Source organism: Trachurus trachurus, assembly GCF_905171665.1.
Source record: "Trachurus trachurus genome assembly, chromosome: 24".
NCBI lineage: Eukaryota > Metazoa > Chordata > Actinopteri > Carangiformes > Carangidae > Trachurus > Trachurus trachurus.
Window position 1 is genome coordinate 10,797,066 of NC_139910.1, and position 17,621 is coordinate 10,814,686.

Below are 17,621 nucleotides of genomic sequence, written 5' to 3' on the forward strand. Positions count from 1 at the left end.
AAGCCAAGCCGCTTCCGTTTTCGATTTTCAAATAAAACGCCCGACGTCGAACTCGTTCTAGAACTCTCTCTGAGCGACGGCGAGGCTTTTACTTTGAAAGCTCAAAACTATTTACTTCCTACCAAAATGTGGACGTATGTGGTTTCTGACATGCATGTTGGAATCAAAATGTTGCAGCGGATTGTCTTTCTGGAAACTTGGAACAAGACAGTGCCAAGAGGTTTAAACAGGTGAATTTTAGAGTAAAAACTGATAAGTTTTGTGTAGTTTTCGAGTGGTAACCATGCCAACAAGAGTTTTCCCAACTATCCCCGGTAAACTCCTTTAGGAATTTAAGTATTGGCAGCAAGACACCGAAAACTTTGTGCCGTATAAACTTGAAATACACGTTGTAAGTCGCAGTGTATATCCTGGTGTTTCCAGCTGTGTGTGTGAAGTTTAGTCTACAGCTTACGTTGCTACTTTTGGCTGCGAACAGAGCAACATTCATTGTTCAGTAAACTTGTAAAAAAAAAAAAAAAAAAAAATGCAGCAAGCAGCCACCATATCCGCGCGACTGAAAACACAAGGCTGAGGTGCAGCCAAGCAAGAAGTATAATTTCCAAAAGCAAAAAAAAAAACAGAGCCAATTTGAACGCAACAACGTTTAACTTACAAGCCCCCCGAGTTACATCTTTGAGTGTGCAGCAGCAGCAGCAGCAGCGGGCTTGCCATCTTAAAACAGCTGAGTGAGTGAGACGAGGGAAGAAAAGAGTTCATCTCACCTCAAACATCAATCCAATCAAAATGAAAATCACAAAACTGAAGACGATGTCGGCATGGTTCTGAATGAGGAACTCCTGGCTGAAGAAAGGGTAACTCTTGTTTCTTCGGCGAAATGCCATGTCAACTCACCGCTGTTTTCCCCTGCTATTTTATAAATCTGAAATTTTTCTGACTACGAAGTTCAGGAGTTAACTTTCTGGCCGCTGTGCGCAGGCGCGTCGTCTTAAAGGGCGAGTGCCATAAATACCTTCTTTGAGGCCATTTACACAAAACGACTGCTCAGTCCACCGTGACCACTTCCACCTGAGTGATCACAGAGCTGAGTGTTTTTTCTTTTTTTTTTTCTTTTATTTATTTATTTACAGGAAATTTACAAAGAACATGAGGTTATCATGAATGTTACAGTTTAAAATCAGAATATATTTTTATATTATATATATATTTATATTTTTCCACATACATCATTGCTATTCAAAGTGCATAGGCCTACATAATCCATTTTTCCCAGCGTTCTGTAGCTACATTTCTCCAACTCAAGTCTTAAAACAAAATTAAGTCTCTCCCATACAATAAATGTCTTCCCGCGCCACTAGTCTAGTGTTGCCATTTTCAGGTGCTTTCCCTTCTTCAATGAGTATGTATCCCTGTGTTGGATTGTTTCAGGTATTTTACCAAGATGTAAAGCAACAAAAGAGTAATCTAACCCTACACCCATTATTTATATTTATCTCGGTAGCCACCTCCCTGCAGTATGACTGGATTTAGGGACAGACCCAAAAGACATGGAAATGATTAGCCATAGCGGTTCCACACTATCTCCAACAGTAACCTCGGTCGGCTATGTGCCTGTTTGCAGTGCTGTTATTTTAGGAGTTATAAATAAAATCCTCACTACATTCTTCCAGCAAACTCTCCCAACGATCTTGAGTTCACAGTGGTCGCTTACATCTTGCGTATTCCCATCCAGGTCTCCTCTGATATTTATGTCTCTGACTCCCTCTCCCATTTTTGTTTGATGGGTGTCAGAGTGATAGAGCTGTGCACCATGTTTACTTAGGAACAAATATATAAAAATCAGATCAAATAATTACACACACACACTTATATTCCACTCACCCCAATACGTGGGCTATTTATTGCTTATTTAAAGCCACCAGTGGCCTTGCACTTCACAGTTCAAAATGTCAGTTACGGCAGTCACATGGCTGCAAGAGAAAACCCAGCATCACTTCACTGCTATGTGAATTTCATCCCTTTTACAGAACAGTAATGAGCAAAAAAATGCATCTGTCCCTAGAAATAGCGATCGAAAGCACATAAAAAAAAAGTCACTACAAGTACTTTATAAGCATTTTTTTTTTACATTTTGTTACACAACAGACATTTGAATTTAAAGTCACTCTGCCTGAGACATTTTTTCCCAACATAATGTAAACTCCAAAAAACATTTCAGCAAATACATGGTCAACATGTAAATAAAACATCAAACACACACAAGCCCTGCTCAGAGCGATGTCAGTCGACATGGAAATACAAAAAATACAGTGTAGTATTCTCTGAAGGGACTGGGATTTTGTTTTCTTTACTTTTCTTCTGGGAATAACAAAAAAAAATCACAGCAATATGATACAGGTGATACTTGTGCTTTTAAGAAGCCAACACAGCTCCGGCTCACACTGAGATGGTTAATATTAAAAGGTCAGATAGTCCTGCCACCTTTTGATGTATGATTGATTTCTCTATTCTCTTAGCAGCTGGCAACTGAATAACAGCAGTTTCTGTGTGGAATATAGAAATCATCAGCTGTCTGAGATGGTAAAGCAGCTGCATAGTTCTAATGATGCTTATATTTATATAACTCATGGCTACTTCCTTAGCATGTAAGTACAATGTGTACATTTGGTTACACAATGTGATGTCCACTGCTGCCAAAAGAATGAAAAAAAAATAGGCTATATATATTTAACGTCAGGTAGAAGGTGTGTCTGAGCTCCATACACCACTAATTAGCTCTTCTTGTTTTCAGATGAAAGCACTGCTGAAGGCTTCACCACTGTGTCTGGTATTTGGGCAAAGCAATGCTTTTAAAAAATAGCTTATGATTTGAGGAGAGTGCAGGCTATTTAGCATTCTCTCAAATGTTTGCATATACTATGCCCACAGTGTACTACATATATAGGCATACAAGGTTGAAATTTATGCTTTAAGCTGTTTCATCCTACAACACTAGGAAGATGAAAAAGCAGCCTTCCAAAAAAAGCTGGTGTACTCCTTCAACGTTAGATAAGTTGCTGTTAACTCTTTCCCTGATGATTCTGTCATTAGAAAGCTAAAAGTTGTCGTCCTCGTCTCTTCGGGACATTATGAGCTGCCTCCTCGGACCTGTGAGATGAGGGACACTGGACGGAGAGTCCGGCACTCCAGAGTCCAGTTTAGGTGTGGAAGTGCAGCGCGGCCCGACCCGGCCCATGAGCCCGCGGACGTCTCTGTGAAGGGCTGGATCGCTAGGGATGGAGTTGAGGCGAACCCCCTGATCCAAACTCCCTGTGTCCCTATCCAAACGGGGGTTACTGGCACTGCTGGGAGACTGAGGGTCGGCGCTGAAATACAGGGTTGAGCTAGACTCTGTGGGGCAGAAATATGGCTCTGGACTGTCTCCAAACATAGACTTGCCCTCCGGTGAGCTGCGTTTAAAATCTGATGCGGGGGACTCCAGCGGGCTCTCCATCTCCAGACTATCATCCTCCTCTTCAGGTCGATCGGTGGACGAGGGCTCGCTCACGCTCTGGAACTCGTCTTTGCAGTCCGACAGCGGTGCCAGGCCTTTCCCCTGAGACTCGGAGGTGGAGACCGCTTCACAGCTGCCTTCTGCTGTGATGGTCATGCCCTCGTTGCTCTTACCCGCTTGGTTGTACTCGTCCATGTCCAGTATGGCCGCCGCTCCGCCGGCCCCGTACGCTCTGTTGATCTTCCCCAGATCTCCTGTTTTAAGAGCCATTCGGATCAAGAGCCAGTGGTGGTGGTAGCAAGGGCAGGAGCTGTTTGGGCGGCCTCCACAGATTCCTGGGTGCTCCAGCAGAGTGCCAGCCACACCGGAGAGGGAGAAGCTGCCATGGTTTTGCATGGAGGGGGCTGGTAGGCTCTTGTCCCCGAGAGAGAAGGAGGACTCCCCCTGTTCTATACAGGTGCTGCCCATGTGGTTGTGGTGCGTACCCTGGGAGATCTCTGTTGACTTGGGATGGAGGAACCGGTAGTACAGGATGAGAGAGGTAGCACCTGCGAAGCACAAACACAGGAAATGATTGATGTTAGTACAGTTGTAAGTTTTGTTAAAAGTGTCACAAGCAAATCAATGTTTATCTTGGATGGTAAAAATTGCTCTGATCATCAGTTCTGTTAGTGCCTTTGCTAGTGTTGTTCCACTTAGAAGTACCTTTAACCTATTTGAATCACCATTAGGGTTATATTACTCACATAGCACACAATCTATTTTGATAAGAGTCTAATTATGAGCAATGACTGTCAAAACATCTGACACAAATCTGTTATAAAACGAACGGAGCACGGACACAGAAACAGTGACTCACCGAGGAGAAAGCTACACAGCACAGTGGTGGGAAGGGTCATGTTGTCCCATGATGCTTCGCTGAGGAAGTCGGAGGCGGCCAGCAGCAGAGTGGCGTTCTCTACGAGCATGAACTGGGGGAGGAGAGAAGGTCACACACCATCAGTCATCTGCAGACAGCTTTACGTCACAATAAGTCAAGGACACCAAGGGGCAGGATGACAATGCAAACTACCTGCCTGTGTGTGTGTGTGTGTGTGTGTGTGTGTGGATAATATGCCTTCTACAAAACAGACACTGTGATCAGACATGTAGCAGAAACAAGTTTAAAAAAAGAAATCTGAAGTCATGCCTTACTGCATAAAAACTGCCCATGCGAAAGCGCGAGGGTCCGTCTTTGACGTTGAGGAAGAGGAAGACATGGACGAGACCCATGATGCCATTAAAGGCGCGCCAACACCATGGGCCGGTGCAGATGTCTGGTTGCTGTGATACCAGCCAGAAGGAGGCTGTGAGCCAGTGGAAACCTGGAGGTCAACATAAAAATAGACTAGAAGGCACAAGCGCAATAGAGGATCCATATACAGTGTTATCAAGTGGATGCAGAGGAACAAGTGAGAAACTGGATCAAGAGGACATGCTGCATCACTCTTAAGATAATTATATCATCCATTAGCCCAAATGTAAATTAAAAAATCTGTTTGTTTTTTTTAATTTATAAATTCTGTGACATATGGAACAAAAGCAGCTCAACCACAATAAGCTATTACTAAAAATAAGCTCTTGCACTTTTATTTGCATTTGTTACTACACTATTATTACATTGCACTTTTCCTCCTTCCTTCACAGGTGTCAGGCTTAAGTGTCCCTGGGGGTTGCTGGCTGCTCACCTGCTACTCCACAGACCCACCAGTTAAACACCCTGGCAAAGAACATGAGGCAAGTCACCCTGGCACCCAGCATGCCTGCCCTCCACACCAGCTGGCACAGCAGGGCTGCCGGAGGCATGGCCAGGTGGCCTGGTCGGATCAGACAGCACGCTCTGCTGTACAGCACCAGGGCCCAGGAAATAGACAGCACACACAGGCCACAGCAATAAGCCACTAAAGGTAAAAAGAAAAAAAAAACAGAGGGAGAGAGTATGAAATAATATCCTATTTCAGACACTGTGTAGAACAATTGGCATCGCTAATATCATTTATGTGATGTAAGTGTACCTGGTGACATGATGCCCACATCAGTGGACACCACCACATATGCTTGGAGCAGGCTCTGAGGCAGTGTGAGGACCAGGGCCTCCAGCAGCCAAAGGGCAGCAACATCTGCCTGCTGCATGACGGCGGCTCCCAGCTCAGCCACCGAGCCCTGCATGCGCAGCACAGACCTCATACAGTCCCATAACCTGCCAGAAGAGGGGGCCAGAGACAGACACCTTAGTAACCTCCTGGTGAAGGTTTCAATGACAGAACAATGCAAATGTCATTTCCCCTACATGGCATAAAACAATATCTGCATTCAATCCTACAGGCAAATTCTAAATATGCAAACCACATTATATCGAGTGCATAATATGTAATGGGAGAGAGCTCACCTTTTGAAGATGCCCAAGTGTAGTATGTGTATGACAGAGAGGTAGCATCGCCTGTCATCACCATCATCGTAGTACCATTTCACACTCAGCAGCTGAACTGCTGTCCCCGGTAGAAAGAGGCCGAGAGTGAGGCCCGCCCACACAGTCTCCTCATTCCAAAGGTAAAACCCTATACAGTAGATCACTAACACACATATGAACACACACACACACACACACACACACACACACAGCAGAAGGACATAAATATAGTCTTATCGTGTAATCATGCAGGAAACACAGTACATTAAACCCAGCACACGTGTGAGGATTTGTGGAGAGCTGCAGACACCAGCAGCAGAGTCCTTGAGAAATTAGAGAGCATGTACGCTTTGCTAGTAGTGGATTGCCCTTTCATTTAAAAGGAAGCCGTTCTAAGGAGACGACACAAGCACCACCAAGAATATGAGACTTCATAATAAACCAAAAGGTGCATCACTGCACTGATCATTTTAACTATCGCTCAATATTTTTCAGTGAGAGGCTAATTTGAGTGTAGCAGTGGATATTTTTATCGGATGGGAATAGTACAGTGTCTCTGCCGAGGACAAAGTCAGACACTGTACATATCCAGTCACCTCGTATCTCTAGTGTCCTGTCCTTGCCCCATTGATCTGCTTAGTCAGGGATTCGTCATCCTGTGCTGCCATGTGCGTTCACACTCCAGATGTGCATTTATTATCATGCTAATAATATCATCAATAATAACTAATATTTTTAATAATGTTTTTTGGCTTCAGGTGCAACAGAATTTTAAATGTTGATCATTATTTCTATAAGGAAGGGCCTAATGGTTACATTTAATCTTTTTTATTATTTGTGTGACCCTGCTGTATGACCCCTGGAGGTTCTGGGGCCCCAGTTTGGCAAACCCTGCTGCTGGCCTAAACCAATGCAATGCATTTTTTTTTTTTTTTTCAGAAAAAGTGCTAGGTTTGCTGATTCAATAATAAAGGCTGTGCTAGAGCCATCACCATTTGAATTGTGTTAACCTGAGCCACGGCTGCTGTTGGAAGAGCTCCAGCACGAAGCATCATGGCTGAGCAACAGCGTTTTCTTTTTCTTTTCTTTTCTTTTTATTTCAATTCATTACAGGCCAACCAAAATATTATAAAACGATCAAATGCTTTAATATACTGCTTTTTTTAAATTGAGATATTCGGTAGCAGCTCGCAGCTACAGCAGCGAACCTATCGCTGCGTGCGAAGCGATGCGCTGGGAATTCTGTGCCCACTTACGTGCGCTCCGTTCGGCCACGATCACCAGCGCCGACGCGCCGAGCAGCGCCGCCTGGCACCACGCGATCCAGCACCCGCTCCGCCGAACCGCCGACGGCATCCTGCGGGCAACCGCCCCGGCAGCGTTTATCATGATGCGAACAGGCGGGAGAGAGAAACACCCGGTGACATTATCCTGGGCATCTTCCCTCCTCCTCCTCCTCACCCCGGGTACATCCGCTCCTTTCTTCTCCCGCTGCCTGCCCTCCGTCAAAAATATCTGACGTCACCGCGCGGCGTTAAAGGGGCATCATCACCATCACTCCGCTGACCTACCGACCGTCCGTCCCCAGTCACGGTTGCTTCCTGTTGCCGTATACCTGCACACAGCTCATAGCTCACCTCCCCCCTCACGTTACCTCTTCTTCTCCACCTCTGACCGCTTCTTTAAATCCTTAAAAGCCCGTATGTTTCATTCCTTATTTCCTATTGATAGATGCTCGACACTGATCTGAGTTCTTCTTTCCACACTTAGAGGTCACACAGGTCAGGGTCAACGCTGGGTTTGTAGGCCTTCTGTTTCTTTTTCAAACGGTCAACTCCAGAGCAGCTGGTAGGCACCCTGTGATCTGATCAGGAGGAGTGTATCTTGCTTGTGCTGTGTATTGTAAGTTGCCTCATCTGTGGATAACCCCTGAGCCACCTGACACCCTTTTAAGGTGTAATGTGAGGATTGCTGAAATGCTAGGGGCGCAGGAAGCGAGTGTCAGTTTTTATCCCTTTACAGTTACCTCGTCCTTTCTGGCACAGAGCATAACATCATTGTTTTCAGAATAAGCTGTAGACTCATCCTCTGTGGGTGTATTGTCTGTCAAGTGATTAATACCGAAACTAAAACATGGAAGTGTGTGTACAGAATTAGCAACCGGAGATTATTGATAGTGAAGATAATTTTGTCCTTTGTGCTGCTGTGTGAGTTTTCCAGGGTGAAGGGTTGACACTTCAGTATCCCAAGACTCATAACAGGATGTTTATCTACGTCACCAACTCCCCACATCAGTGCCATCGCACTAAGGCACATACACACACACACACACACACACACACACACACACACACACACACACACACACACACACACACACACACCACACAAACACACAATCTTTCCTGTTTGCGATTACTTTAGCACTTTGCTAATTTACACCACATAGTCATGCCTGTGCAGTAATCGTCACTTTAATTGGTAAACATAAATACGTACAGATACAGAAACAGAAACACTCAGTCTTCACACAGTGAGACCACATATAAAAACAAATTTTGTTTATGTGTAAATCACAAGTTTAGTTGTTCCATGAGGATGTTCTAGAGATATAAAAACAAATTACGGTACAGAAAATGTCTCAAATCTGCATTTTTTTAATACATTTCAGATTCATATTAGCGACAGAATAAATTAAGAAAGGTGTGTACATTAAATCAATGAGTCACAGGCCATGCTGGTAAAGTTTTGATTCTTCACAGGCTATAGTCTCAGTAGAGTATAGGCTAGGCAATCCATGATTGAGATAAGGCTTTACTTCAAATAGGGCAGTAACAGACAGCTGCTGAGTTGACCTGTAAGGATTATATGGCTGGATTAGCAAGGCTGTCTTAGGGCTCTGATATGCAGCTTGACTCCAGCTTGATGCTGGTTGCATGCAGAGGTAGAGGGCTGCCATGACGCAGCTGAACACCAGAGCACTCCTTTGCTGACTTGCAGACACTCAGCTCAGTCTCCCCTCCGATGCCGGCCTGGTGGCCCAAGGTGCGAGTCTCCATCTTCTGTATTAGCTCGGTAACATTCCCCTTGTCCATGTCGGCCTCTGCAGCCATGGCCTCCAGCTGCTCCGCTGCCTCGCTCAGGTCAAACCTCTCGATTTCAGAGTTGACTCGGTGTAGCTCCTCCGGCGAGTGTCTCTCGGAGGCCGAGGGGGAGAGAGGACAGAAGCCTTGGAGGTGCACCTGGAGGCTGCAGTAGTGAAGATAGGCACAAGGGCAGCTGGGACACCGGTGAGGCCGTTCCCCAGTATGGAGGCGTTTGTGCAGCTTGAGGTGGACAAACTGAGTAAAGCGGGCTGGGCAGAGCTTGCACTGGTAAGGCCTCTCACCCGAGTGTAGCCTCTGGTGGGTCTTCAAGTTACTAGTGCTACTGAATCGTTTATGGCACACCTGTATCGAAACAGAAACGCAAGGAAATTATTTTCATTTTTTAACTTTTAGCCCTTCATATTTCTTCTAGTCTTGATACTGTAATATAATAAGGATCTGTATCAAATTCCTCAACACTTAAGTTAACAAGGTGCCTTAAAGGTCCAGTGTGTAAAATGAGGGGAAAACAGTGAAATCTAGCAATCCAATTCTATTATTTATCTATTAAATAATTCTATTGTTTATTTGTGAACGTGAAACTCTTGAAACGTGCTCTCTGGTTGGCTGGATTTTCTATTCCGTACAAACATGGCGGCGCAAGATGGCGACACTCTCTAAGCAAGACCCTTGCTATATTTATATATAAAAGAAGAATTATAACGCTATGAAAACCAAACAGATTTTATTTTATAGCGATTATACACTTACACAAATATATTCATTGGTAGTATATTCATATTTTTGCCAATAAACAACAAAATATTATACACTGGACCTTTAACTTTGAGGGTTAGAGTTGTAGCTCTACCTTGCATTCATGTGGTTTCTCTCCTGTGTGAACCAGGTAGTGTTTCTGCAGGTGGGCCAGTTGAGTGAAGTTCTTGTTGCAGGTCTGACACCTGAAAGGACGCTCTCCACTGTGTACTCGCAGATGGACCTGAGGAAAGCATGTCAGAGATGAGTATTGACGTCAGGTATAGAACCACGGAGAGGGGTTTATTTTGGCATTTTTCTCTACCGTGCTTTTAATTTGATGAAGAAAAACTAACCTTGAGGTTGGACAGCTGCCCAAAGACCTTTCCGCAGACGTTACAGTCATACCGGATCTTTCCGTTCTGCCTGGTGAGCGGGTACGACAGAGTCTTGTAGCCAATGACCTGCGCACCTCGGTTGGTCTTCCTGAGATCAACTGCGTCCTCGGTATTGCTGTGATTGGCAGACGTGGGTCTAGAAGGGACGCAGTCTGAGGAGGCGGCCATGCCAACTGGTGGTGAACATCCTCCAGGTGCTAGAGAGGGCAATCCTCCACGGGCTAAGGTGACCATGGATGAGGCACCGGATGTGACGGGTACAGTGAGGTCTGCGTGGGCATTGCTGGGAGGAGAGTGTCTGAAATCTCTGAGGTCGTCTGAAGGGGTCCTGAGGTAGTTAGTCCTTTTGGACAAGAGGCCCTTGTCATCTTCGTGTTCGCTGGCTGGTGAAAGACTGAGGTCTTGTTTTGTACTAGATAGTGCAAGTGTCAAGTCTTTGCGTCCGTTGACTAGAGGATGGAATAGGTGTGCATAGCTGTCAAAAGGCAGTAAATGAGATGAGAGTGTTACGTGGGGTTTCAGTCGATCACTGTAGAACGGGTACGGATGAGGTAGAACGGTGTTAAGGCCAAGTGAGTAGTGAGGCAGATAATAGGGATTGTGCCTCAGGGTGGGATGAAGTCGGTCAGGCACAGAGGGCTCCTGGTAGGGTTTGGCTATAACTGTGCTGTGACTGTGCTGAAAATTGAAGTGCAAAACAGAAGGGACGGGACGACTAAGAGCTGGCCTTTTGGCAGCTGGGGGGTCACAGGATGGGAGAGACGGCAGAGGTGCATATCTATGGCCATGGATAGAGTCTGAGTTGGGCTGGATTGGGTAGACAGCTGGGGGACATAAAGGAAAAACCGGGCTGTCCAGTCGTCTGGGGTCGGTCGTCGGGGGTCTGGAGGGTTCGTCTCGAAGTATTTCCGAGACGCTGTGTCCTCGTTTCGTTGTTGTCTTCTCCTGAGCTTGACTCTGTTCTGTGAGACAGATCAAAAATGGAGAAATTACGTCAGCGACGGGTGATACGATATCGCCTTTGAACTGAATGACACGTACACCCATGACACTGACGTGATCATGCGTGCATGTCGCTCACTGAAATCACCATGCATCTTTACTTTCAAAGATACCTACTCTGGTCCAACCTGTTGCTTTATGCTTTAAAGATTAGCAGATAAACATGTGTTTTTTTATCAGGTGTGTGTGCCTGTCTGCCAGACTTCTTCCTGGCTGGCACCCAATGAAACGGGACACCACAAGTGAAACAATAGGTGTCTGATCAGGATATAGATAGCATGGAGGACAGGAGTCAGTGCATTAGAGGGCTGGTCAGTTGTAAGTGTGCTTTCTATGTCAGGCAGGACCGGATATACACAGGATGGGAAACAACTTCACATTTGAAAGTGACTGATGAACCACAGGTTTCCCCCCAGACATAAATAATCCTAAGAGGTGCTTAATGGAATGGAAAATAGAGCAGTCGCAACGCATCGACTAACCTATACATAATATTTATTTCCCACCCAATTCTATATGCAGGACATGTTTATGAAATCTAGATCTAAAATCTCTCTTTGAAATGAGCAAATTCTTCCACTTTATGAGCAGGAGCAGAGACACAGAGAGAGGAAGACAAAATACAGAGGTAAGTACCCACATAGGTCTTACCTCCCCTTGGACACAATCAACATCAACCCACCAAAAACAGAGCAACCCTTATCTACTGTGTGTGCTCCCTTGTGTTACCCTTCCCCCCTTCCCTCTCTCTCCTAAGAGGCCAGCTCTCAGCAAACAAATAGCCGCCACTCAGTGAGATATCAATCTGTCAACGGCTTGCCTTGTCAGGAAGTTCAAGTAGTCACTGGAGCGCTTCCTACCTCTCTTCCTCCTTAAGAGCCAAATAAATAAGGGGGACTTGTGCCAGAATGCTGTCAGCACCTCAGGCAGCCTCTCGTGTGTGTAAATGAGTGTTTTGGTGTATGTGTTTGTGTATGTGTATGTGTGTGTGTGTGCATATGGACCTCTGCCACCGTGTGCACTCTTTGTGTTTATGAATGAACGCCACATGTTTTGCTTGTGAATGAGCTGCCAGCTGTGGGGTTAAAAACAAAAAAGGGGGAGAAACTGAAACATTAGCTAAAGTCCTGAAATCGGTCTCATCTTACTGTGGTACTGTGGCTACACACCTGGAGACAGGTCCTCTCTGCTTTCAGGACTCCCCCCCCCCCCCCCCCCCCCCCCCCCTTTGTGTTCAACTTTGACAAAAGGGGATGTGGGTGTGACTGAGTAACTTCTTAAACACCCGCACAAAGGCTCTGTCAGTCGGCCGGTGCTTTGCCTTACTCCACAATGACAATGCACGCCAGATATGTCTCAAAGCGTGGGCTCAGTCATAGTTTCTGTTAACTGCAGACAGACGCACTCAGTTTTTACACCTTCCTACACAGATATAAATACTACGTATACGCACATAACACTTACCAGGACTGTCAATGGCCAGTTGGCCCAGAGGAGGGTAGTTGCAGCGCTGGGCAAGTTCAGGACAGTACCACACCAGGAGCTCCTGGCCCGGCTGAAGCGGTTTGATGGTGTAGAAGTAGATGTTCAAACCGCTCTGGCACGCAACCAGGTTCTGCTCCTCCACAGAACAGGCTGGGTTGACGTAGCGCATCCAGTTGCTGTGGTCCTCGTTCAAACCGTCCAATATGTGGTGCAGGCGTCCCTCCGAGAAGACCTACGGTCGTGGAGAGAACCGCAGAGAAGACGAGATGAGACATAATTTCAGTTGATGGTGAAAATTTGACTGCAGTGACATGGCGCCAAATGTGAAACCATGATGTCACAGGTTTCCCGATACCTTTATGGTTTAAGCGCTGTGTGTTCTTTCAGCTGAGATTGGTGCACAAGTCATAGAGTTATGAAAGCAACACCGAGCATGAATTTCTCTGTATTACTGGATTGTAGTATCGGGTGTGCTCAATTCGCCCACGATTACTCTCACCGCTCATCCCTGCATCTGAGCGACTGACTGCTGACCTTTTCAAAAGCAATGCGGCTCATTTAAAGAGTTATCCCTCCTTCTTGTATCCAAAAAACTGCCCTTTGAAGCTGCGCTGTCACTTGAGTCATGGCTGTAATGTTAACAGATTGTCTGTGTTATGACTGTTGCAACTTTTGGTTGGGGTTGCATGATTTCAAGGTTGCTGACTCTAAACTGTAGACTTACCCAGGCGCCTGTGTGTGTGTGTGTGTTTGTGTGTGTGTGTGTAATGGAAGATGTCCCGATGCTGCTGATTCGTAACATAACAGTTCTCAGGCTCAAAGCCACTTCCTTGCTTAGTCAGTGTGAGAGTTTGTGAGTCTGGAGAAGTGCGGACATGTGTATGGTGTGTTTACTGGCAGCGATACCACCGCCGAGAGAAAGCGGAGATAGAGGAGAACCGCTGCGTCACTGAAACCAAACAGCTGTGTGTGTGTGTGACCTCAGACAGCCGTGCACACAACTGGCAAACACTGCATGCACTTGTAAAAAAAAAAAAATTAAACATTTTAATCGACTGACATGTAAAGATAGGAAGCAGTGGCAGAAAAGAGTCATACTTTCACAAGGTGTCAGGTACTGACCACAACTCTTAGCTAATGCCACGCCGCAGCCACAGCAGCCCATCTCCAGACAGAGATGACAGGATGTGAACCGTTTTGAAACACAAAACATGCATGAACGAAAATCCAGACACTCACATGCAGCTCATGCAACTCACCCTCCAGAAGTATTTCCTGTCAGCGCCCGTTAGCAGTATTTCCTTGGTGTAGCTTTCTCCAACCAGTGGGCCAAAACGTGTCCCCTTAGGAATCATCTCTTTACTGGTCACACCGAGCACCTGTTCAACAAAGGAGGACATAAATGCAGTCATCAAACGACAGAGTACGGGTCACAAATTGGAGGCCTGAGCGAGCAACGCCGGATGCACGCCGAGGTGAAAAACATAATTAGAGGGATGAGATTCTTGGGAATATCACTCTGCTTATCTGACCCTCCCTCCGTCCGCCTGTTTTTTGGTGATTAACTGAAAGGGGTGAGGTCAATTCAGCAGAAAATTGTCTTTTCTGAATAACTGCAAACAAAGCAAAAAAAAAAACTTCCATGGAAAAAAAGGGGAATTTTGCAGGGCTGTGACAGAATGTGTTCCCTCCTTCTCATGCTGAATATTTCATAAGCCAATCACCCGGGTTATCTTTAGTTTCTCTACCATATTAAAATTTCACCACTACTCTTGTTCCGCTACCTGCAGGTGTGAAACTCACCCCTGTGTCTCTCGAGCCTCCAGGGTGGGGAAGAGAGGATAAGGTGTCGCAGGCACACCCTGACCAGTCAACTGCACCTTGAGCTCTGTGTTCAAACCTCCCTAAAGCAATGGTAATGTATTCTCTCTTTCATCTTTGAGCAACCCTGGCATAGTGTATGTGTCTGCTGGATCAGCCACTGCAGTCTTACTCATACAGTTTATTCTACTAGGTTTACCCTCGCTTTTATTGGCTTTGTCTGACAGCTCTTGTGTCAGAGGTTACAGTAACCTATCCTGTTCTTTCAGACCTTAGCAGAGGGTCAAGTGTTAGTGCAGGTATTCAGCCGCAGACGCCCGGACTTCTTCTTCTTCTGAACTCACCTGATTACCATCTTTCATGCAGAGACTCGGTCTTAATCTCACATAAGGAAACAGTTTCCTTTTCAATAGCCTGCACTTTATTCAATCTTTTATCATTCATTTATCACACTCATCCTCATCTGTGACCTATCCCTTGACAATCCAGTTAAACTTCCTCTGACAGCCACACACTTAATCCAGAGGATCATTTCCAGTGTTGTCCATGAGGTGGACTCCCAGCACCTTTAGCTTTAGCTTTACAGTGTGATTGTGTGCCGGGGGGACAAAGGGAGTTGGGAATCAGAAGTAGCTACTAATCACAAAAGACCTCAGGCGGTGTGCTCAGGGGCTCGGCTATTGTCCCTGCCTTTGCCCCAACACATAGCCTACACAGCAGAGAGGGAAGGCTGAAATTAGACAACAACATGTCAAGTACTTCCCGCCTGAGGATGAATTAGGGCATGGAAGGAAGTTGGAGTGACGCAAGGAGTCGGCAGTAACAAAACATAAAACACCTATGGTCCATGCTTACATCCCGCTTTGATATATATTTCCTTCAGATATATAAGGAATCTTTTTCTGCATAATTTTCTCTTATAAATCTACTCTCCTCCACCCCCTACACCAGTAGAGGAGTCTGCTTTGCTGCGTACCTCTGCTGAGTTGTGGCAGCGCTTCAGGGCCAGATTTCTGGGTAAGGATCTCTCAGCCCGGGTCCTCTGCAGGTTTTCAGACTCTTGTTCCAGAGGTTGGTCGTTCACAATATAAGTGCACTTCTCCTCAAAGTCTGCCTCGCTCCACGACGTCATGTCGACGTCCTGCGTCTCTGTCACCATTGCAGTGACAACCAGTGTGCTTTGTGGTGATCTTTCTGAGGTTAACATGGCTGTGGTGCACTGAGAGGAGGCGGCCTGTTGAAAAGATAGAGACAGAAAGAAAAGAAAAAGTGTCAAATATCTATCATCCCTTATCTCTAAAATAAATAGATGATTCTGGCCTTGGGAGTGACTTCAAATTTAACCGTACACCTTTTGCTTTTATGTCACATTTTAAAAGGAAAAAACACAGACAATACAACAACAACAACTCAAGGATCAAAGGAAGTCCAGTTTTGAATAGAGCTAAAATTAGATCCCTGAGAGTAAAGTTTGACACGGAGGAGGCAGCGGCAAAGTTGAGGATGTTAAGGGGGGACGAGAAGCGGCGGAGAATGTAATTTTCTCATCAATTGCCACTACCGGACAAACAAACTTCAAAGTGGAACCTTCATGCTCGCTGCCCCATTGCCCCCACTGTCCCATACATCCTGTGACTCTCCAAATCACAACCCCTGGGCTATAAGGGAGGTTCCTGTGCATGTCTGCCCCGGAGCAGGACCACTTTCACAAGGAAACCAGCGCTCCCAGTGAATCGAGCAGACTTCCTCTGACTGACTAGGTCTTGGCTCTCAGCCAGGTCTAAAGTGTCTTTCTCTTTCTCTCTGTCTGTCTCTTACTGTCTCTCCCTCCCTCCCCCCCCTCCTCAGAAAGATTATTGTCAGGGCACTCTTTTTCCTTTTTCCTTTTTTAATTTGACAAAATCAGTGGTTTGACTGATAGCAAGATAGGGTGACATAGTGAAAGAGTGAAAGATAAAAGACATGTGATTAAAAGACAATGCTCAGATATGCCGACTGAGAAACTTCTTCCTTTTAAGGCTCATCAGCATAAGTCTCTGAGATAGTGGTAGATAACTTCTCTAGTTTTGTAATATTTGGTAAGCAAGTCGTGTGACTTATGTTCCCTCCTGAGGACAGACTAAACTCAATTCAAAAACATGAACCTTGCACATCTATGCAAAAACAAAAAGGGAACAGACTTGATGTTTGTGCTGTTGTGTTAAATCCTTTAAAAGTCACAAAGCAATGATTTCTCAAGTGCTTACGACAACAGCATAACAGGTCAGTTTATTCCATGACCTTGGGAGGAAAATGCAAATAAAAGAAGCGAGAGATTAAAATTTATGGACGAAGTTTCACCCTATTTTTCACCACAGCTGACTCGGTATGACTGTCGCAAGCGCTATAAGTCAGTCTGAAACCATGAAACCCAGTGACACAGCAGAAAATATATTCTGAAAATCAAGACATGAGTCAAAGGCACACAGCTGTGGCTTTGCAGGACATCATCATCTAACAGGCTGACTCTTGAAAGCGCTCCTAGTTTGACGCCACCTTTCACGCGACAGTGTCGTGATGCAACGAAGAGATGAGTTTGATCAATGAAAGAGTAATCTCTCTCTCTCACACACACACACACACTCTGGTAAATCATCTGGAATAACCAGCACAAAAGAAAGATGAAGTTTCAGAAAGATGTTGCACACTTACTTTGAAGCCTTGAGAGGAGCCACACATAGGGCAGGCTGTCCGTGCCCTCCTTGAAATAAAGCTGCGCGAGTGTCAATGAGCAACCAGTTGTTCTTCTCTTCCCCCTCACTATCTCTCAGCCAACCTCAGTATCCTGTGTACCTGACTGCGCAACTGAGCCCTCGAGTGTGTGACTCTTTCTCTTGCGTCTCGCACGGGAGGAGGGAAGGTGTTTGTGAGTGCGTGTGCATGTGTGTGTGTGTGTGTTTGAGAGAGAGAGAGAGAGATACACTCCCTTTTCCTCTCATGCTCCCTCCCCCCTCCTCCCCTTTGCCCCATGACTCCTCCTTGGAGATTGTGTGTGTGTGTGTGTGTGTGTGTGTGTGTGTGTGTGAGTCACTCTCTTGCCCCGGGGTGTGGGGCTTTCTCCAGAGGGGGTGCACTGGCTGTCACACAGCTAT

At 45.7% G+C, this 17,621-nt stretch overlaps 3 protein-coding genes across 4 annotated transcripts in view; 1 reads left to right on the plus strand and 2 right to left on the minus strand.

Moving 5' to 3' along the window:
- Positions 1 to 3,094: 3,094 nt before the first annotated feature.
- On the minus strand, positions 3,095 to 7,331 carry xkr5a (XK related 5a; the record flags this gene model as incomplete). The annotated part of the gene is made up of 7 exons (XM_084000746.1): positions 3,095 to 4,041; positions 4,353 to 4,464; positions 4,688 to 4,857; positions 5,221 to 5,433; positions 5,548 to 5,732; positions 5,922 to 6,105; positions 7,199 to 7,331. The coding sequence occupies 7 exons, from the start codon at positions 7,329 to 7,331 to the stop codon at positions 3,095 to 3,097; spliced, it is 1,944 nt and encodes a 647-aa protein (XP_083856872.1).
- prep (prolyl endopeptidase) overlaps positions 5,349 to 17,621 on the plus strand; it is a 32,745-nt gene continuing 20,472 nt past the window's right edge. The window contains exon 1 of one of the 2 annotated variants that reach the window (XM_084000742.1): positions 5,349 to 5,439. The gene's annotated coding sequence lies outside the window, so the exon portion shown is untranslated. Of the gene's footprint in view, positions 5,440 to 14,519; positions 14,585 to 17,621 lie in introns of those variants that run through there. The other variant, XM_084000743.1, reaches the window with a different exon arrangement.
- On the minus strand, positions 8,540 to 17,289 carry prdm1c (PR domain containing 1c, with ZNF domain). Its single transcript, XM_084000741.1, has 7 exons — positions 17,182 to 17,289; positions 15,467 to 15,724; positions 13,929 to 14,048; positions 12,649 to 12,901; positions 10,141 to 11,144; positions 9,900 to 10,028; positions 8,540 to 9,391 (listed from the first exon to the last, which is right to left on the minus strand). Exons 1-7 carry the CDS (start codon positions 17,206 to 17,208, stop codon positions 8,834 to 8,836), a joined length of 2,349 nt encoding a protein of 782 aa, XP_083856867.1. The 5' UTR covers positions 17,209 to 17,289; the 3' UTR covers positions 8,540 to 8,833.